This window comes from Aptenodytes forsteri, unplaced genomic scaffold, assembly GCF_000699145.1.
Source record: "Aptenodytes forsteri isolate BGI_AS27 unplaced genomic scaffold, ASM69914v1 Scaffold46, whole genome shotgun sequence".
Lineage (NCBI taxonomy): Eukaryota > Metazoa > Chordata > Aves > Sphenisciformes > Spheniscidae > Aptenodytes > Aptenodytes forsteri.
Window position 1 is genome coordinate 1,564,500 of NW_008794774.1, and position 17,418 is coordinate 1,581,917.

The following is a 17,418-nucleotide window of genomic DNA, read 5'->3' on the forward strand; positions in this document are numbered from 1 at the left end:
CTTTAAATGCTACCCCCCCGCCCCCCATGGTTCGTTTTTTTAAAAAAAAAAAAAAAAAAAAGAATGTGAAAGCTGGGCTGTTTACACAGACTGGTAAAAAGTTCTGGAGGGACAGATACTAAGAATTTAATGATTTAATGTATCTTCACAATGCTGACTATAAATGCTTAAGATTATGTTCTTATAATTATTTTAGTGTAATAAAGGAAATAGAAACCACCAAAACTTTTAAGTTACATTACAGCATAAGAAGAACCATGTTATTTCCAAAGCTGGGCTGTTTACACAGACTGGTAAAAAGTTCTGGAGGGACAGATACTAAGAATTTAATGATTTAATGTATCTTCACAATGCTGACTATAAATGCTTAAGATTATGTTCTTATAATTATTTTAGTGTAATAAAGGAAATAGAAACCACCAAAACTTTTAAGTTACATTACAGCATAAGAAGAACCATGTTATTTCCACAACATGCTCAAGACATAGTAAAGGTGTATTGTTTATTTTTATGGAAGTTATATTACATTATATGACTTGTAATGACATTTTTTATTTATTCAATGGAATTTCCTACGCAGATATTCCAAGGAATTTGCCCATGGTACAACAGGAAATGATTGTCAACTTTGTACCAAATGTTAGCTTTTTTTATGGCGAACATTCTGTTACATAAATTTCCCTGTCTGATTCTTTATATGCTCCAATCTTCGTACTTAAGAACATAGGATTTACACACAGAAATGTGAGAAGATACTCCTACATTTTTTGTGATTGCAACAGTAAACAGCAATCCTGAGATGCTCTTCAAACACATTTATTTCCATGAATTGTTGAGACTATATTTTCCTTTTGACATTTAATGAGATTATTTTTTAGAGCAGTCTTAAGGTCTTTCTGAACAACACGTTCAACTAAATAATAAGCAATTGTAGTTCTCTATCATAGTAGTTAGTATTCATTTTTAACATTTTCTGTCAAGACTTTCAAAATACATGGGGCATTTACAGGATCTCAGTACCATGCAGTCACATGTTACTATGGAACCAACATGTGAAAGTCTTCTTTGGTGTTTTTTATTGCACTGTCAGTGTTCGTATGAACCTTCAAATGCAATGAATGTGCAGTCTCTAAAAAAATGAGAGTAATACGGGTTTTTATTCCACCATGCTAACAAAGTCTTGGGGAGTTTTAAGCAAGAATTAGTGACACAACAGACTATAAAGAAAATACTGTTTCAGTGATCCCTCTGGGAGCTGTTAATCCTTGGATCACTGACACGACCGCCCATAGCTGCTCTAAAGACGCATTCTTTTTCTGATGGTTCAGTGCCTATTTTATCCACAGATTTTTGACATAGACCATATTGGCATTGAAGAAACAGCTATAATTTACTGTGTTTAATGGATGGCTACCTAAGTCCCTTTAGCCACAAGTTATGGACATGAGAGGCTGTTACTCTCCACAGTACCAATGCCTGTCTGGGGAGGTATACTCCATGGATTACCGACAAGGTGGCTTGTCAATGATTACTCTCTTCCAGTTAAATTCCTTCATGCTCTTACAGACCATCATTCACAGATTATCAATGTGGTATTACTGACAGGAGCAAGATACAATGTCTTGAAATTGTTATATTAGGAAAGACACCAGGAAACTGCAAATTCTTTCAATCCATCCAAAATGAACATAGTAGACTGTAACTTCTTTGGAGCTTGTATTGTATATGTCCTGTCAACATTACACAGGAGATTTCTTAAATAGTCTAAGGATCTGCAGAGTAGATGGATGTTTGTGTATATTAAAGAGAGTAATTGCTGTATCATTCACACACTACTTCAAGTATGTGCCCATGGAATCTGCCTGACACGTATCCTTATAAAAAGAGAACAGATGTTACAAGCAAAGGAGCCACCTCACCAACGTAGTCATTTTACACAGAGAAATTTTTTTATCATGGTTTTAATATCATACAAAACTGGCACCATGAGCCTGGTACATATCAGAGAAAAGTCTAGGGAAACAGAAAGCATGACAATTTAAACTATTTGAATAATGAGAAAGTGGGGAAAATTACCTCATACTCCTGTGAGAACTTCAAATTGTCATTTGCTTTCAATCTTTCGATGTGATCTGCAAGTTCCAAGATAGGTATTGGGGGATGACTGGCCATACCTGTTGAACAAGAAAGAACAACAGAATTTAAAGTAAACTACAGTGATGGCATCGCTCTAAAATTTAGAAAATGCAATAGTTAGAATGGCTAGAAATGTGTAAGTAGTAAAGATGTCGTATGTGAGAGAAGCAGGCAAATAGTTTGGTTACTCAAAGCAGGACATGCTCTGGATAGATAAGCTCTGAAGCCAAATTAAAAGAAGTCACCAAGCATATTCCCAAAGCTAACAATCCTAGTGTAGAGGAAAGAGTTACTGTGATATGAGTCAATGAGGTTAGCTAGGCATGGAAAAATGAGACAGTTAGACCTGATGTCGACCTCTGCTTTGAGTAATGACTCTTAATGTCATTTCAAACTCCTTCTCCTGCACTGCATGAAATGGAAACTCCATTGAATTAGATGAGGAAAGGTGAGCCGAGAAACAGACACTGAAAGAGCCCTAAAGGGGAAAGAATAGTGTTTTGACAGAAAACAAAGTGACTTATGCATAATCAAGAAAAACGAACTTGAAGAATGAAGGTTACTGAGGTAACCGGAGACACCTGAACCTGCAAAGGAAATGGTGAAAAACAAAGAAACCTCAAACCAACATAAAACTAACTTATAAAATAAATTATAAAAAATGAAATGGATAGCTTGAGGATTAATAATAATAATGCATCAAAGTCTAGAAGACTGACTACATATTCTGACTAAATTAGAAATACTTAAATATTTTATGAAATTTTGAGGTGACTGACATTCACATGCAACTATGAATGACTAGAATAACATGCACGATTGCTTTTAGACAACAGTCACTGAAGACAACATTGGACATCAGACAACTAGAACTTCAAAAATGTTTTCACTAGTAGCAGATTGTAGAGGCAGGGGTTGTACAGTTTGGCTGGACACACATACTGACTGCACTAGTACCTTAAAATACGCTTAATCTGAAACCCCATTTATCAACCCCCAAAAGTACCTACAATCTACTTCAGGTGTAAACATCTTTGTCCACTGATGAAGATGCTGAGTGAAAAAGAAGAAGAGGAGCTGGGAATCAGAGATAGAGATGGGCGTGGAAGGGAGTATAGGGACAGCGAGGCAAAAGAAAGACAGAAAAGATGTGGGGTCAACTAGAACAATCTGCCAGCTGAAGATTTGCCAGGCAAAAATTTGTGAACATGTTTGTTTCACACTATTAGTCTTCACGACCCTTCTCCAAACTGTTTACATTCTTCTCCTCATGCTTTATACTATCACACCTAAAATGAAAGTGAGTTTTCATTGCTTGTGGAAAGAAATCAGAGCTGGCTAGAAAAATTAAGCTAGTGAACCCCAGGATCTCTTGAAATTACAAAGGGAAAACAGTGATGACTCAAGGGGGCTCAAGCTGGAAGCCATGTTGCACAATGCAGTTTGCTTTGTCACCGTGAATTTCAAGAGCATGCCTAAAGACAGTTAACTTGCATTTCCTGTAAACATAGCTGAAAATGACCATGTGCTTACAACACAGTCACGCTATAGCATGTTCTTCTTTTTTTTTTTAAATTCTTGTTTTCTTTTTGATTCTTTGACATTTCAGGCATCATACTAGAGTCTAAAATAGTGTCCAGCAGCACTGGCCCCAATTCTTCTGACCCTATACATATATATTTATATATTACCTTCATAGCACATCTGTGATGGTGAGACATTATTTAAAGTAGATATTAAGACAAGCTGTCAGTCAACTAACAAAGCAGAATAGTCAGATATAATGGGGAGATTTCTTATAAATTTCAATTAACAAATTAGTCCGTAAGAACTAATTTATTTGAATTAGTTCTGGTTGTCTCCCATTTTCTTAGAAATTTCACTTAATAGAACTTGGCTATTCTCAAAATGAGTGTGGGTGACAGTCATCTAACAATTACACTGATTGATCCAGATCAAGCACCCCTATGGAAAATATGTGAGTGAAAAGGCACAAGAGAACTCTAGATTGATCCAGAAATGGAGGTGGACTGATGTACATCTAAAACAGTGCTTGAACAGAGAAAATAATAGAGACAAAGATGTTTAGACCTTTTCGAGCGAATCGTGGGAGAGAGTTATTATCATATAAGGACTGAGTGGTAGTTTGGCTAGAGAGGGAGGACACAGAGCCAATCAGGGAGGCGTAGGGGACTGAATTACTGCTCAAAGCTGTAAAAAGTAAAAGCCAATCGGAAATGGGAAACAAATTAGTAACAGCAGTAGACCATCATAATCAATCAATCTTGTACATACAGGCAGTTCAGACATGCACAAAACAGCGTCTGGAAACTCAACTAAGAAGATGTCTAAAGGTCCAGTTACCCTACTGTAAACATAAAGAACATAAAACCAAAGAGAATGAGACTTGCTCAGTACATGATAAACCTGACTAAATCACCAGCACCATGAACACAAATCTCAATAATTAGCTTACTGTGAAGGAATTTTTTTTTTAAAGATGCTGAACATCCATTCTTTTTTAAGCTATTTTTGTTTATATGCTCCTCTGTATGCCATCTGACATTCCTAAGGGGAGATTTCATATTAAACACTTCGTGCAAAATGAAACTAAACATAAAACTTTCTTTTCTAAGGAAAAAAAAGAACTACTTACAACTTCAGAAATTGGCAAATTTTGACTGCATATAACCCCTTTCTCCACAACTCATTTTAGGCACTGACACTTGGACACTTGTTAACTTTCTTCAAAAAATATTTTGCAGTTAACTTATGAAGTAAAGTAATTGCATTTGGTATATTTTCATCTTTTAAATATATAAAATGTGTTCTACTGAAATGATAAAAGTAGCTACTTTTTAAAAGAACTGCTGGAGGACTTTTGTTATGTAATCAGTTTATGAATCATAACAAGCATCATAACAGAATATGCTATGAACATTTTAAAATCTCATCATATCTCATTCAAAAGCATGAGGCTCCTACTGAGCTTAACATGAGTTGCATGTGAACAGCAGGTGTAGAACTTGACTCAAAAAACCCACCCAAAATACAGCTAAACACACTTATTTCTGTGGCTACAAATAAGAAAATACACTTCTTTGCTGACACACCTCCACATCAATCAACATATGCTATGAAAACACAAAAAATTAAAGACAAAATACAGCTAAATTACAACAGATCCTGTGACATGCTAGAAAGTCAAAAGGAACACCATGCTGAAAACATGCTTTCAAACTTTCTTTAAAATACAAAAATAGATAAACACACTTAAAAACTCAAACAGAAAAAAAAAACCAAAACCACCACATGCAAAACACAGCTGAAATTGTATTTGTAAGAAGCTTTTATTTCCAAATTTAGTAGAAGATTGCCAAATGTGATTGATCTTACGCAGCCTAGTAGTAACCACTCCACATGAATTAAATGAGAATGTATGGTTTAATTACAGTGTAGAATTATCTTCTGGTTAATCTGTGGTAAATAGATGACTAAGAAACATGGGACACCATATGTGCCACAATTCCAAGGAAAAACTGAGAGAGCAAGGTCAGAATTCATCTGCATATTAACAGACGTTAAACCTGTTAAGTATACTCCTTTACCCCACTGAAACAAGTGGGTGTTTTGGCCTTGTCGTTAGTGAGTTAAATTACAATTTTGTTTGTTGTCAGGGTTTTTATGGTAAGGGCTTTTAAAAACATTTAAGAAATGAAACATTTGAGAAACACACATTTATTTACAATTTGGACCTGTAGATAGACATGCCCACAATAAACAAGGAAGTTAGAAATTAAACAAAGCGCATATCTGCTAGCATACAGACTACAATCTAGATGAACTGAAAATGTGACACATTATTTTCACAGAAATTTCTTTCTGAAATGAGTTGTATTTCAGGTCCACATTAAATTAGTACTCTGTGATTTTAAAAACTGATTTATTACTGTACAAAATTAAGTAATTTCTACTTAATAACACAGAATACCCTCCCACACACCACTCCATGTTGATTAAGATGTCTCTTTACAGAAAAAGGAAGGAATCAGTAACAATGGTTACTGTTACTGATACTTACCCTTATCAAAAAGTTAGAAAGAAATACATATTTAAAATTTGGACATGGAAAATGGAAAAAATGAAAGATGACCCTGATTCAGTAGGAATCTGGCATCCATGAAAATTTAGCAAGGATGCCTTCAGTATATTTGACAAAAAAATTACTGTTACTTTAAAATTTCTTTTTCATACAGTTAGAGCTGAGTCAGAGAGTGATCTTACATCTTGTGTACAAAGCTAAATTTACAAGATTAGCTCTAGAGAAGTATGTCGTTCTGCAATAGCTATTCTAAAATAGTTACCAATGTGTATATAATATTGCAAAATGAAGTCAGTTTTATTCCAGAAGAATTTATTTTCTTCAAAACTAGATTCTGGAATGAAAGTAATTTTTGTTCTGTATCAAAGACTTAGCTCTACCAAGCAGCCCTAGGGGCTCTGTAGCCTCACAGCAGAAGACCCAGCTCTGAGTGAGGTGTAAAAGCCTTCTACACTGAGAAAAGGGGACACCTAGTTTTCAGACCCTGATCTAAAATTGTTCAATACAATAACATGTTGCAAAACTATTGGCTAAAATCCAGAAACAAAAAAAAGTTAATCTTGTGAGGAGCAGAACTTTAAACTCCATCTCCCAGCTAAGCAGATTTTGATTGCCTCTAGGTTTGAAAGCAACCAAGTGGGGTATCGGAGAAGTGCCATTTGCACTCTGAAGCCTATACCTGGTTTAGATGCCTAAATCCTTCATGTGAGTCAAGTTCACATGAATAGCTACATGTAGGATCGCTCACTGTGAGAAAGCTATTCCAGTCTGTTTTTGCCACGGAGACAAACCACAGCACTTCCCTCAGCATTGTCATGATTCTCATAAACAGAAATTGTGTGGATAAACTAAGGGAGGAAATTTCCTGCTAACTTGCAAAGCAGGTAACTAAATCCAGACATCACTTTTTCCACTTTTGTTATTTGCACCTTTTTGCTCTGGAACTGTTTTACCCTTTTTCTACTTTATCTTGAAAAGTGGAACTTCCTTAGGAACTCAGGGAGTAAGTGTTTTGTGAGCACTTACTTATCTAATAAAAAAGCAGAGTCTTTCATTCAGAGCTGTAATAATTATATTTATTTTTCTTGTATTTCAAAGCATCTTATTTAGTTCGTAAGAGATAATGAGATAATTGTTTAATTGGCACCCAATTACACAAATTACTTATAAGTGTGACACATTTTATACTTAAAGGAGAAAAAAAAAAGTCACTTTTGAGGCATGACTCAATTTAGTTCTTTGGCTGATTGACAGATTGAAGTCTTTGCCTGAGCCTTGGGTCTCTCATAACCCACTCAAACCACTTAACATCAGTTATTTTCCTCTGTGCAAAACCGGGCTTCCTCATTTGATTAAACCTTTTGTGAGGGCTTAATTACTACCCCGTCCTTACCTTTACTCTTCCATGTGGCATAGAGACTTCTAAAATTTGTGCCCCAGGTTAATGATTTTTATCCTGTATTTCATAGGAAACATGTAGAATGGGAAGAATGTGACTGACTTTTCCTCAGCTACTCCAGTTCCGGAAGAATAACAGACTTATAAATGAAATCCTGTATGCTACTGAGAGACTGGGTATTTTCATGTTTACTCAAAGAAAGCTTGGCACAGCTGTGAACGACTCACTGACATATGGGCTTATCTAACAAATATACATTTTTGGATACCGCATATGGACATGGGATCTTGTTCTCAGATGTAGAACTGTGGGCTATTCCAAATGTCAAGACAAAATGTCAAATTTATCTATGGAGTTACTCCACCCAGTGAGGAGTGAAGTCAGAGATTAATTTAATCCTTCCTGGACATGGTAAGATAGGAAACCCTTTAGGTATGTACTAAATTAGTGAAGAATGAAGTTCTGTATTGACATGACAAGAAAAAGTGAAAGAAAAGCAAGGCATTTGCTGTGCTGGTAGTTTAGACTGTGGATTTTTACGACATCTTCACGCTGAATTGACAATTTTATGACAAGTACAACATAACTGTGCCTAAATCATTGCCTAAATATCACCAAAGATAAAATATTGCTTTCACATAATTTATTTCAAAAAGTTATGCCTAACCACCTGTATTGGGAGTATTTTGTACTTGTGGTTAGAAATTCAAATTTACCACAACAAGGGTTTCACTTTCAAATTATTTTGATAGTTATATCTGATCAGACCTTTCATTACACATAATATATGATTGCTAGCATTTTTGGAAAGAGGCTGGTTTGAAATCTTTTAAAATATTAAAGTTTATGACAACCCAGAATTTTATAGGACTGTCTCATTCACCTCTCCTAGTGAAAACTGGCAATCTGGATATGCCAATGTAATTTAAAATTTTCTTCTCTAACACTTCTTCACGTTATGCATTCATTATAAACTTTTTTTTTCCCCTCCCACTGGAAGCAACTGGTGTGCCTGGAAAGCTCCAAGCAAACTGTGGATGCTTTCATAATCTAAATAAATAAATCATTATAATAACAATGATGTCAAATCATCTATCCTGATGCAGTTGTACTGACTTGGCATACACTGATTATTAAAGTACATTCACCACTCTGTCATTTATTTTATCTATAGGCAATGTTCAGAAATGGTAACATCTTACAGAGTAGATAAGGCCATCGTATGAGGGTGACTGCAGATATCTCAGTAAAGGAAACGCAACACATAACCACATCAGCCCCAATTCCTTCTCTCAGCTGCCTGCTTTGCCCCAGCAGTACCCTACTGCCTATTTCTGCCACCTGGTAGAAAAGAAAAAACACACATCTGACAGTGAAAGAACAACAAAACCAGCAAAACTGGTGTCCTGAATGTACAGCCTTTCTGTAGTTTCTCTACATTTGTCTTGAAAAGCTTTGTCTTGCATGTTATTTAACAGAGTGTTACTGTGTGGAGTTGGATAAACATTCCAGCAGGATCTAAATAAAGAAATTAAATTCAGCAGGATTTTAATGAAATGATAGCCCTAATTGAAGTTAATGTGAGTTAAGTGAGGTTCTGCTTTTACTAGCACAAGAACTGTACCTTGACTTCACTGGGGCTAAGTTTACATATTAAGAATATGTTAATTAGCAAGTGTTACAGAGCAAGACAAATCTCCAGGGGTAAGAATTTTCTCCTTGGTATTTGGTTGCATGATGAGTAACATAACGGCCTGACCTGTGCTAAGGGTCTTAGGTGGTACAACAGTAGGAAAAAAGATCGTAATTTGATTTCTGTACTATATTTTTAATAATAATTTTAATCCTTCATTTTGTGAAAAGCTTTACAGCAAAGAAAAAGACCTCATAGTAGAAATGGATTGCAGATGTTCTGCTCAGCTAGCTTCACAGAAAACTGCAAACTTCCCAGATAAACTATAGCACTGCAAGGAAAGGTACACTTCCACGCCTCTCCAGTTCTTTTCAGATCAATGAGGTGGAATTATGGTGTCTACAAGTGCCACAAATTCTGCCATTTCTTAATAACTTTACATTCTAAACGTAAATTTAGAATTAATTACAATAAATTAACTTTATATGTAAAGTTGTTAAGTCTTGGCAGCATTTTTTTTCTGCCCACATTTTATTTTAATTTATGATGAATACTAAATGGATAGGTAAGACTCCACATCGAAATACATGGACAGCAGAAAATTATGCTTATATACCTACTTATTAAGCCATCCACTCTACTCAGTATATATCTGAATATAGATAATGACTTGTTTTAGGCATAAGCTAAACTGTAAGAACTGTAATTTTTCTTTTCATGTTTCAAAGACTTGTATGTATATTTCTATCTCTGTAACAACCTTTAAAACTTTGTATGAAAGCGCTGGATAACATATGAAACCTTTGCTCAGTAAGGATGATTCTACATTAATATTGCAGTCTCAGAAGCACAATTGTGAATCAAAACTTTCAATCATTTCCATTTACTGCACTTAGGTTCATATTGTAGAGAGGTCCCAGAGCACGTCAACAAGATGCCCATATTCAGATGAAACTAAACTAGAAGATGCACTCCTGAAACACACCTAATTTTCCCCAGCTGCTAAAGAGCATTCAGTGTACTGGAACAGACTAAAAAAGCAAGGCTGGGGTAAAGCTCAAGCCTCCAGCCTCTTCCCTTTCTACCTTTGCATATGCATGCAGTCTGGAAGTTGCGTCTTCAGCCCCGGATTCATTGCTCTGCAGATCCACTCCTGCTGGGGCAACACTATCTTAATATAGCCACTGTTTAGAAGATCAGAAATGAGATTTGCAAGTTCAGTTAACCCTTTTGTAATGCTTAGTATGTCAGCTTCTGCAGCTAATCTCTCAACATCTCAAGTACTTAATTTCCTGCCTTTATGAGCTTGAGTTCATTATTTTTTGTACTTAATGTAATAAATTTGACAAACACAAGGCTCAGGAAGGTTCGGTAAGTAATTAACATCAGACCGGGACTGTGTGCAATCATATTGTAATAGAAAACAAGCCTACTGGTATATATCATGATAAAAATAAAGCCAATTTAAAAAAAAAAAAAAAAACCCAAAAAAAGACTCATAAAAAGGTGGTAAAAAAATCAATACTATTTTAAGTATTTCTCTCCTGGTGTTTCTTGACTTTAAGAAAGTCTTTAAGAAAATGATGCTTAATAAATAAAATAAGTAAATAAAATCTTTGGGAGTGTGTTGCTTCTACTTCAGAACTGCTGTCATGTTAATATCCTCCTTGACCCTAACATACAGCCTGATTTTAAAAGACAAGACCATTTCTCTAGTTAGTATTTCTTTTCAGTATTGTTCATTTGCAAGGTAGTGAAACTTCCAATGATGTTAATGGATTACCTGATAATGCAGTAGATAAGAGGGAAGCTTATTTACAAAGAAGTAGCTGTAAGAATATCGTTAAAAATAGAGGGATGTACATTTCCCAACAATCTTTTCTAGCATTGTTAGGTTTAACTTGGAATTTTAGCACATAAAACACATCCATACAACATATATGACTTTGGGGTCTTCTTTACAGAACTTTGATTTTGTTTCATGCAGGATTTTTCTTTAAATAAAGAAATTACAGAATTATTTCCAAAACTAACAAAGAAATACATTGTGCAAAAACTCATAAGCAATCAAAATATATTTTTCTAAACAATCAATCTTTCTGCTCTGTAACAGCACCACTAATCAGCTTGTGATCACAGAGCTCTCAGTGAGGTATTATTGTCTCTTACCCGGAGTTTGAAAATTAAGGCGTCGCAGCTCCACTGGGTCTGTGGGATGGTGAGAGGGGACCTCCTTGCTGTTGGGTATGCTGCTCTTTCTAGAATCAGATTCAGCCCTCTTCCTGCATAGAGAAGGTGAATACACATAAACATAAGATCGAGGTGTTAGCTTGACAAATAAAGGTGCCTGAGTGTTAATCATTATATTCTAACGGTGAGATGCTTATTTCTGAAAGAGTATTTGATCTAGTGCAAAGGTAAAATAATTATGCATGGTAGGTAGGGCAGCTACAATTTGCAATGGCAAATTGAATCTAAATACAGTAATGTCAGAGGGAAAATAACTGCATTCTGCTCTAGACTGATCCTCTAGATCATCATTCTGGGCACCTGAATAGTTAACTATTATAAGATGTAACATGAAACTTACAAAAACTCACACTATCTCTCTTTTAAAAGCTAGCTACCAATACCTTTATGAAAAAGTAGCCAACTCTTGAGCATGTAATTAAAAAAAAAACATGCCAAGTTTTCATCATTAAATACTTCATATTTTATATGCACAGCTCTGCATTGCTTATAAAAAATAACCTGCATTCTTTGGGTACTTTCAATATGACAGAGAACAGAACAGAAGACACCTATCCCAGAAGACACCTATTCTTTTCACTTTCTAGGAAGTAAGAATCTGCTCTGTTGCCTCTCATCTCTGTAAAAGCTGCATTACACAATCTTCATGTATCTGATCACACCTTTATATGCACAGCTCTGCATTGCTTATAAAAAATAACCTGCATTCTTTGGGTACTTTCAATATGACAGAGAACAGAACAGAAGACACCTATCCCAGAAGACACCTATTCTTTTCACTTTCTAGGAAGTAAGAATCTGCTCTGTTGCCTCTCATCTCTGTAAAAGCTGCATTACACAATCTTCATGTATCTGATCACACCTACACATTCAAGGCTCAGATTCTATATGAACATTTCTGATCAAATTAAGACTTTCACTGGAATTATAGTACTCCTGTCAATCTGTCCAAAACAAACTGGAAAAGAAAGAGAGAAAGAGAGAAAGAGAGGGGGTGTAAGGGGGGGAGAGAGGGAGAAGGAGGGAGGAAAGAGGGAGGGAGGAAAGAGGGGGGACGGAGGGAGGGAGGGAGGGGGATAGACTTGTGTATGCTTTCCTTTCTCTAGAGAGAAGCAGACTCCACGTGTGTTCTGACTCTGACTGTTCTGGTAAAATGGACTCCCATCATTTGAGAGTATCATTTTCTGATGCAAAACATGGAGAACTATGCTACATGAAGAATATTTACCACTCTGCATTTTCATTCAGGAATCTGGAAATTTATTGCTTTAATTTGAAGTGGAATCCTTCTTCACTAGTCCTCTCTGAGTTCCTGAATGAAAATGCAAACTGGTTTATATTCTTCACGTAATATAAAATGAAGATGAAAACAGCAGCAAAAAGTTACTTTGCGAAAACAGAACTGAGATGATTTTAAGGTTTATGACAGCAAAGTCTTTTCCAGGTGTCCGATATTTGCTCTAACTTACCACTGGTTTTGGGTTTTTTTTTCTTTCTTTTTTCTAATTGACTCACAATGTGACAATGCTAAATCTGTTATTATTCCACTGGGCTCCCTTCTTAAAAATGCTCCAATTGATTTCTTGCTGTTCTTGAAATGATGAACACCTGATGGCATTCATGAAAGGTGCATACAGCAAGATTTCAAAGACTATGCAAAGAAGCCAAACAGCAACATTGTTGCAGGAATTATTTGAAAGTTACTAGTCCTATGATTTTATGGGGGGAAAAAAAAAAGTGTTTTGCTGTAAAAACATTCCATCTGTTCTCCGGTAAATACCTTAACACATGTATTAACTTCTCTTCAGTGAAGTGATGAAGATTTAAATCTGATTCTTCTGTTTTTACTCTTTTTTAAAAAATTATTATGGAGCAACTCAGTTGAAAGTCCTTTTTTACTTTTGATTCTGACTATCTCAAGCTCCTACCACAGTAGCACAGTGCCCTAAGTAAAGGTGTGTGATGCAGCTTTCAAGAAGTATTTTTATCTGTGTTTCCTTCTCCTGAAGTCTAGGGATCAGTGTAACTGTCCAGAGACAAGCTTCATTTACCTTTTTTCCACTTGCAAGTCAGTACTGGGCAGCACAACTTCATATTAATCTAGTAATAGCACTAAAATCTCTTCTAATCATATATCTGAATACTTACAGGAAAATAGAATGGTTTATTATTTTCCATTATTCTCAGGATCATTCTGGCATTTTTGCATCTTTCCAGACTATACAAGACATCACAGTTCTTTCAGATTATGCAATGGTTTTGAGACAGGTGGAAAAAATCCACAAAGACAAATGAGATCACCATATCATTTTCACTTGTAGAACTGTAAGTCAGCACTGATTCTATCTGTATGGAGCTGTATGGAGATTTAGAGCAGCTAACACTTCAACCACAACCATGCATTCCTTCATCAGCTTTGGTTATAGCAAAGAACCACTGTTCTAACGTCATTAAAACACAAATAAAACCATATGTACATTGTATAGCTGTGCTGTCTCTTGAAAATGTACCTCATGGAGACACAAAAAAAAGCAGTGAAACTTGGCTGCATACGTTACATTACTTTTCAGTGCTGTAAACAATGTAACAGATCTTTCAGTTGCCTTCGTATCAATAGATTACTGTCTACGTTCACTCAGATTGACAGACGCTTTGTCTTAGATCATTATCATGATAACTGTTTTTTTTCTCCTTTTCTCGATTAAACGAAGAGTGATTACTTTTCACTTCTCACCTGTCAGGTTTACTGCTCCATTTTAATGCAGCAAAGAGGGGAGAAAAGGTGAAATGTTAGTTGACCAGCAGCAAACAGGGTAAGCACGACAACAGGAGATGTAAGAAATGTTGACTTACAGTAAAGCTATGTAACTAAACCAAATTAAGAAATGACAGTTCATCAAAATACTTAATGATAACGGAGATAATGGTGAACGGGTGTTTAATGTGAGCTATCAAAGTAATGTTAACATTACATTGACAAATGACTTCTCACTAAGATGTAGTTCCCTCTTACATTCTAGAGAGAAGAGAGATGGAAGGAGGGAGGAGAGGAAAGATGAAAGTGGAGGGCAGAGGAGAAAGGGAAGGAGAGCAAGGGAGGAGAGGGAGAGAAAGGCAAGCAAAGAACGAGATTGAATACAGGAGATATACAAGTTGTATTAATTTTTTTTAAAAAAAGAAAACTTTAAAACTATTTTACAAAACCAGGTAATAAAATGGCAAGAAATTTTTAACAGTACCCTGGAAAGTAAGGTGAGCATAAATCTTCCCCCAATCAAGTATTACACACCTTTTTAGGTTTAGAAGGAATGTCACATACTTGAGGTCTACAGTGATCTATATAGACCTGTAGTGATCTATGATGTATAAAGATCAGCTAACAGGGAAAATTATTTATCTCTCACCAACAGGTTCTACTATACACACAGTATTTGTCTATCCTTCTGTCTGTCTGTTGATCATAATAAATAGGGGTTCTATAAACTTTTAATAGCCTGGAGTCTGCAATGACCAGATTACTCACATGTTATGAAAAAGTCTTTATAGAACCCTTCATCATCACTTAAGATTCCCCCGTTTTCATTTCTGTGCTTTTTTTAACATCTGTTTTTTCCCTTAGAAGCATATTTCTTCTTATAGATCAAGATTCAGCAGGTGGCCGGCAGGTCGAGGGAGGTGATTCTGCCCCTCTACTCTGCTCTGGTGAGACCCCACCTGGAGTACTGCGTCCAGCTCTGGAGTCCTCAGCACAAGAAAGACACAGACCTGTTGGAGCAGGTCCAGAAGAGGGCCACGAAAATGATCAGGGGGATGGAACACTTCTTCTACGAAGAAAGGCTGAGAGAGTTGGGGTTGTTCAGCCTCGAGAAGACAAGGCTTCGGGGAGACCTTATTGCAGCCTATCAGTACTTAAAGGGGGCTTATAAGAAAGATGGGGACAAACTTTTGAGCAGGGTCTGTTGCGACAGGACAAGGGGGAATGGCTTTAAAACAAAGCGGGGTAGATTTAGACTAGATAGAAGGAAGAAATGTTTTACGCTGCGGGTGGTGAAACAGTGGCACAGGTTTCAGGTTGGACGGGGCTTTGCGCAACCTGATCTAGTAGAAGCTGTCCCTGCTCATTGCAGGGTGGTTGGACTAGGTGACCTTTAAGGGTCCCTTCCAACCCAAACTATTCTATGATTCTACGATTCAGAGTACCAAAGTTCACTATGTTCAAAAGATTCAAACTTAGGCTCCTGTCTTCTGAACCAAATCAAAAAGCTGCACTTTATAAGAGCAAACAACACAAAGTCTGTCAAGATGGCTTTCATTTCTTTTCCCTACAAAGGGAAACCCACTCCATAAACAAACAAGACTCTAGAAAGATCTAGAATTAGGAACATTTTGCTCTTCATCAGCGAAAGGCTGAAAATAGAGAACTTGTGATTTCTTAAAAACCAGGAGAAATAGCCACATAGATTTATATGTTGGAAAAAAAAAGGGATGAAAATGCTTCATGGGGACATGCACTCTCTTTCTAGTTTGTCAGTTTCTGAGATACACCACACAATTTCTAGAGCTCTTTAACATCCAGTAACTGGGTTCCTAACCATCTAAAACCTGTGTAATTGAACATGTATCATACATTCAAAACCAAGTCGAAAGGATTTACTGTAGGTTTGCCTAAGCTGTAGGTTCCAGCAGGGTAGTGCTTTATCAAAATCACTTTGAGATATAAACTGTGACTCAAACAGCCCTCATAATGGTTAGGCATTGCCTCTAGGGGAGACTTAGCCTGCACCATCTCTGTATCTAGGTAAGTGTTTGCCTTTGTTTGAGATTTTGGATATAAATCTTACTATGCTGAATATTTTACTCCATGTTTGAACCAGCAAAAATTTTACTTTCTTGAGGGCAAGAATATAACCAAAAAGAAAGTGATGTTTAGTTAATTTACTTGGATTCCCAAATTTGATTGTTTAGATTTAAGTCCAATAGATTAAAGATCTGCTCCAAAATAATTGTCTCCCTTCACTATGACTGCAGGGTGGTATCACTGCCGCAATGACAGAGAACACCGAACTGGTCACTGGCCAAGTCAGTTCCATTTTCCAAGACATTAACTCCAGAAAGACAGGAAATTCAACTGTAACTCAGGAAAAAAACATTTTTACTGTGAGGATAGTTGAACACTGGAACAGGTCGCCCAAAGAGGTTATGGAGTTTCCATTCTTGGTTATATTGAAACTTGCCTGGACATGTCGCTGAGCAACCTGCTGTAGCTGCCCATGCTCTGAGCAGGGCTGGGACAGGGCAATCTCCAGAAGTGTGACCCTTTGGTTCTGCGAAATCTGTGAGCTCTTCTGCACACAGTACATTAATCAGCCCCAATTGTGTTGGATATTATATTGCAGCTATATCCGATGACAACAAAAGGTACTCTTCAGTATTTTCCCCATCTATTACTGTTAACTACTAAGCTGCAATGACCTTTTGGCTATATTCTAATATATGATCCAAAAATCTTTCTATGCAGTATCTTTGCTTTCAGATTTTAAGAAGAGTAAATGCAGAGGCAATAACCTTTATACAAACTGACCAACAAATAATAAAGGTGTCAAACATGCACTCCTAGTCTTTGGGACAGTTAAATATGCTTCACACCAACCCATGCAACTTATCCACACTATCTGTGATAGCGTCTGTTTTAAAGGAGGGCAAGACTTCTCCCCTTAAAATGATTCTTTTAGAAACTGCAGTCATCCTTTCTCTATGATTGACATTAAAATGTAAAAGTAGTATTGTAAACCATGAGATTAGCAGTCCAAGTCTGTTCATAAAGGCTTCTATGGACAAAGGGAATTAAGCATAGTTGACCATTATTTGAGTTACTACCCTTCACACTTCAAAAGACAT

General features: G+C 36.3%; 1 protein-coding gene across 1 annotated transcript in view; it reads right to left on the reverse strand.

Annotated features, from left to right (window-relative positions):
* PTPRD (protein tyrosine phosphatase, receptor type D) overlaps positions 1–17,418 on the reverse strand; it is a 301,312-nt gene that overhangs the window by 68,680 nt on the left and 215,214 nt on the right. Inside the window, exons 23-26 of the mRNA XM_019470759.1 lie at positions 14,255–14,269; positions 11,440–11,552; positions 4,228–4,347; positions 2,077–2,174 (exon numbers count right to left, since the gene is read on the reverse strand). Of these exons, the coding sequence (XP_019326304.1) occupies positions 2,077–2,174; positions 4,228–4,347; positions 11,440–11,552; positions 14,255–14,269 (346 nt within the window). The remainder of the gene's footprint in view (positions 1–2,076; positions 2,175–4,227; positions 4,348–11,439; positions 11,553–14,254; positions 14,270–17,418) is intronic.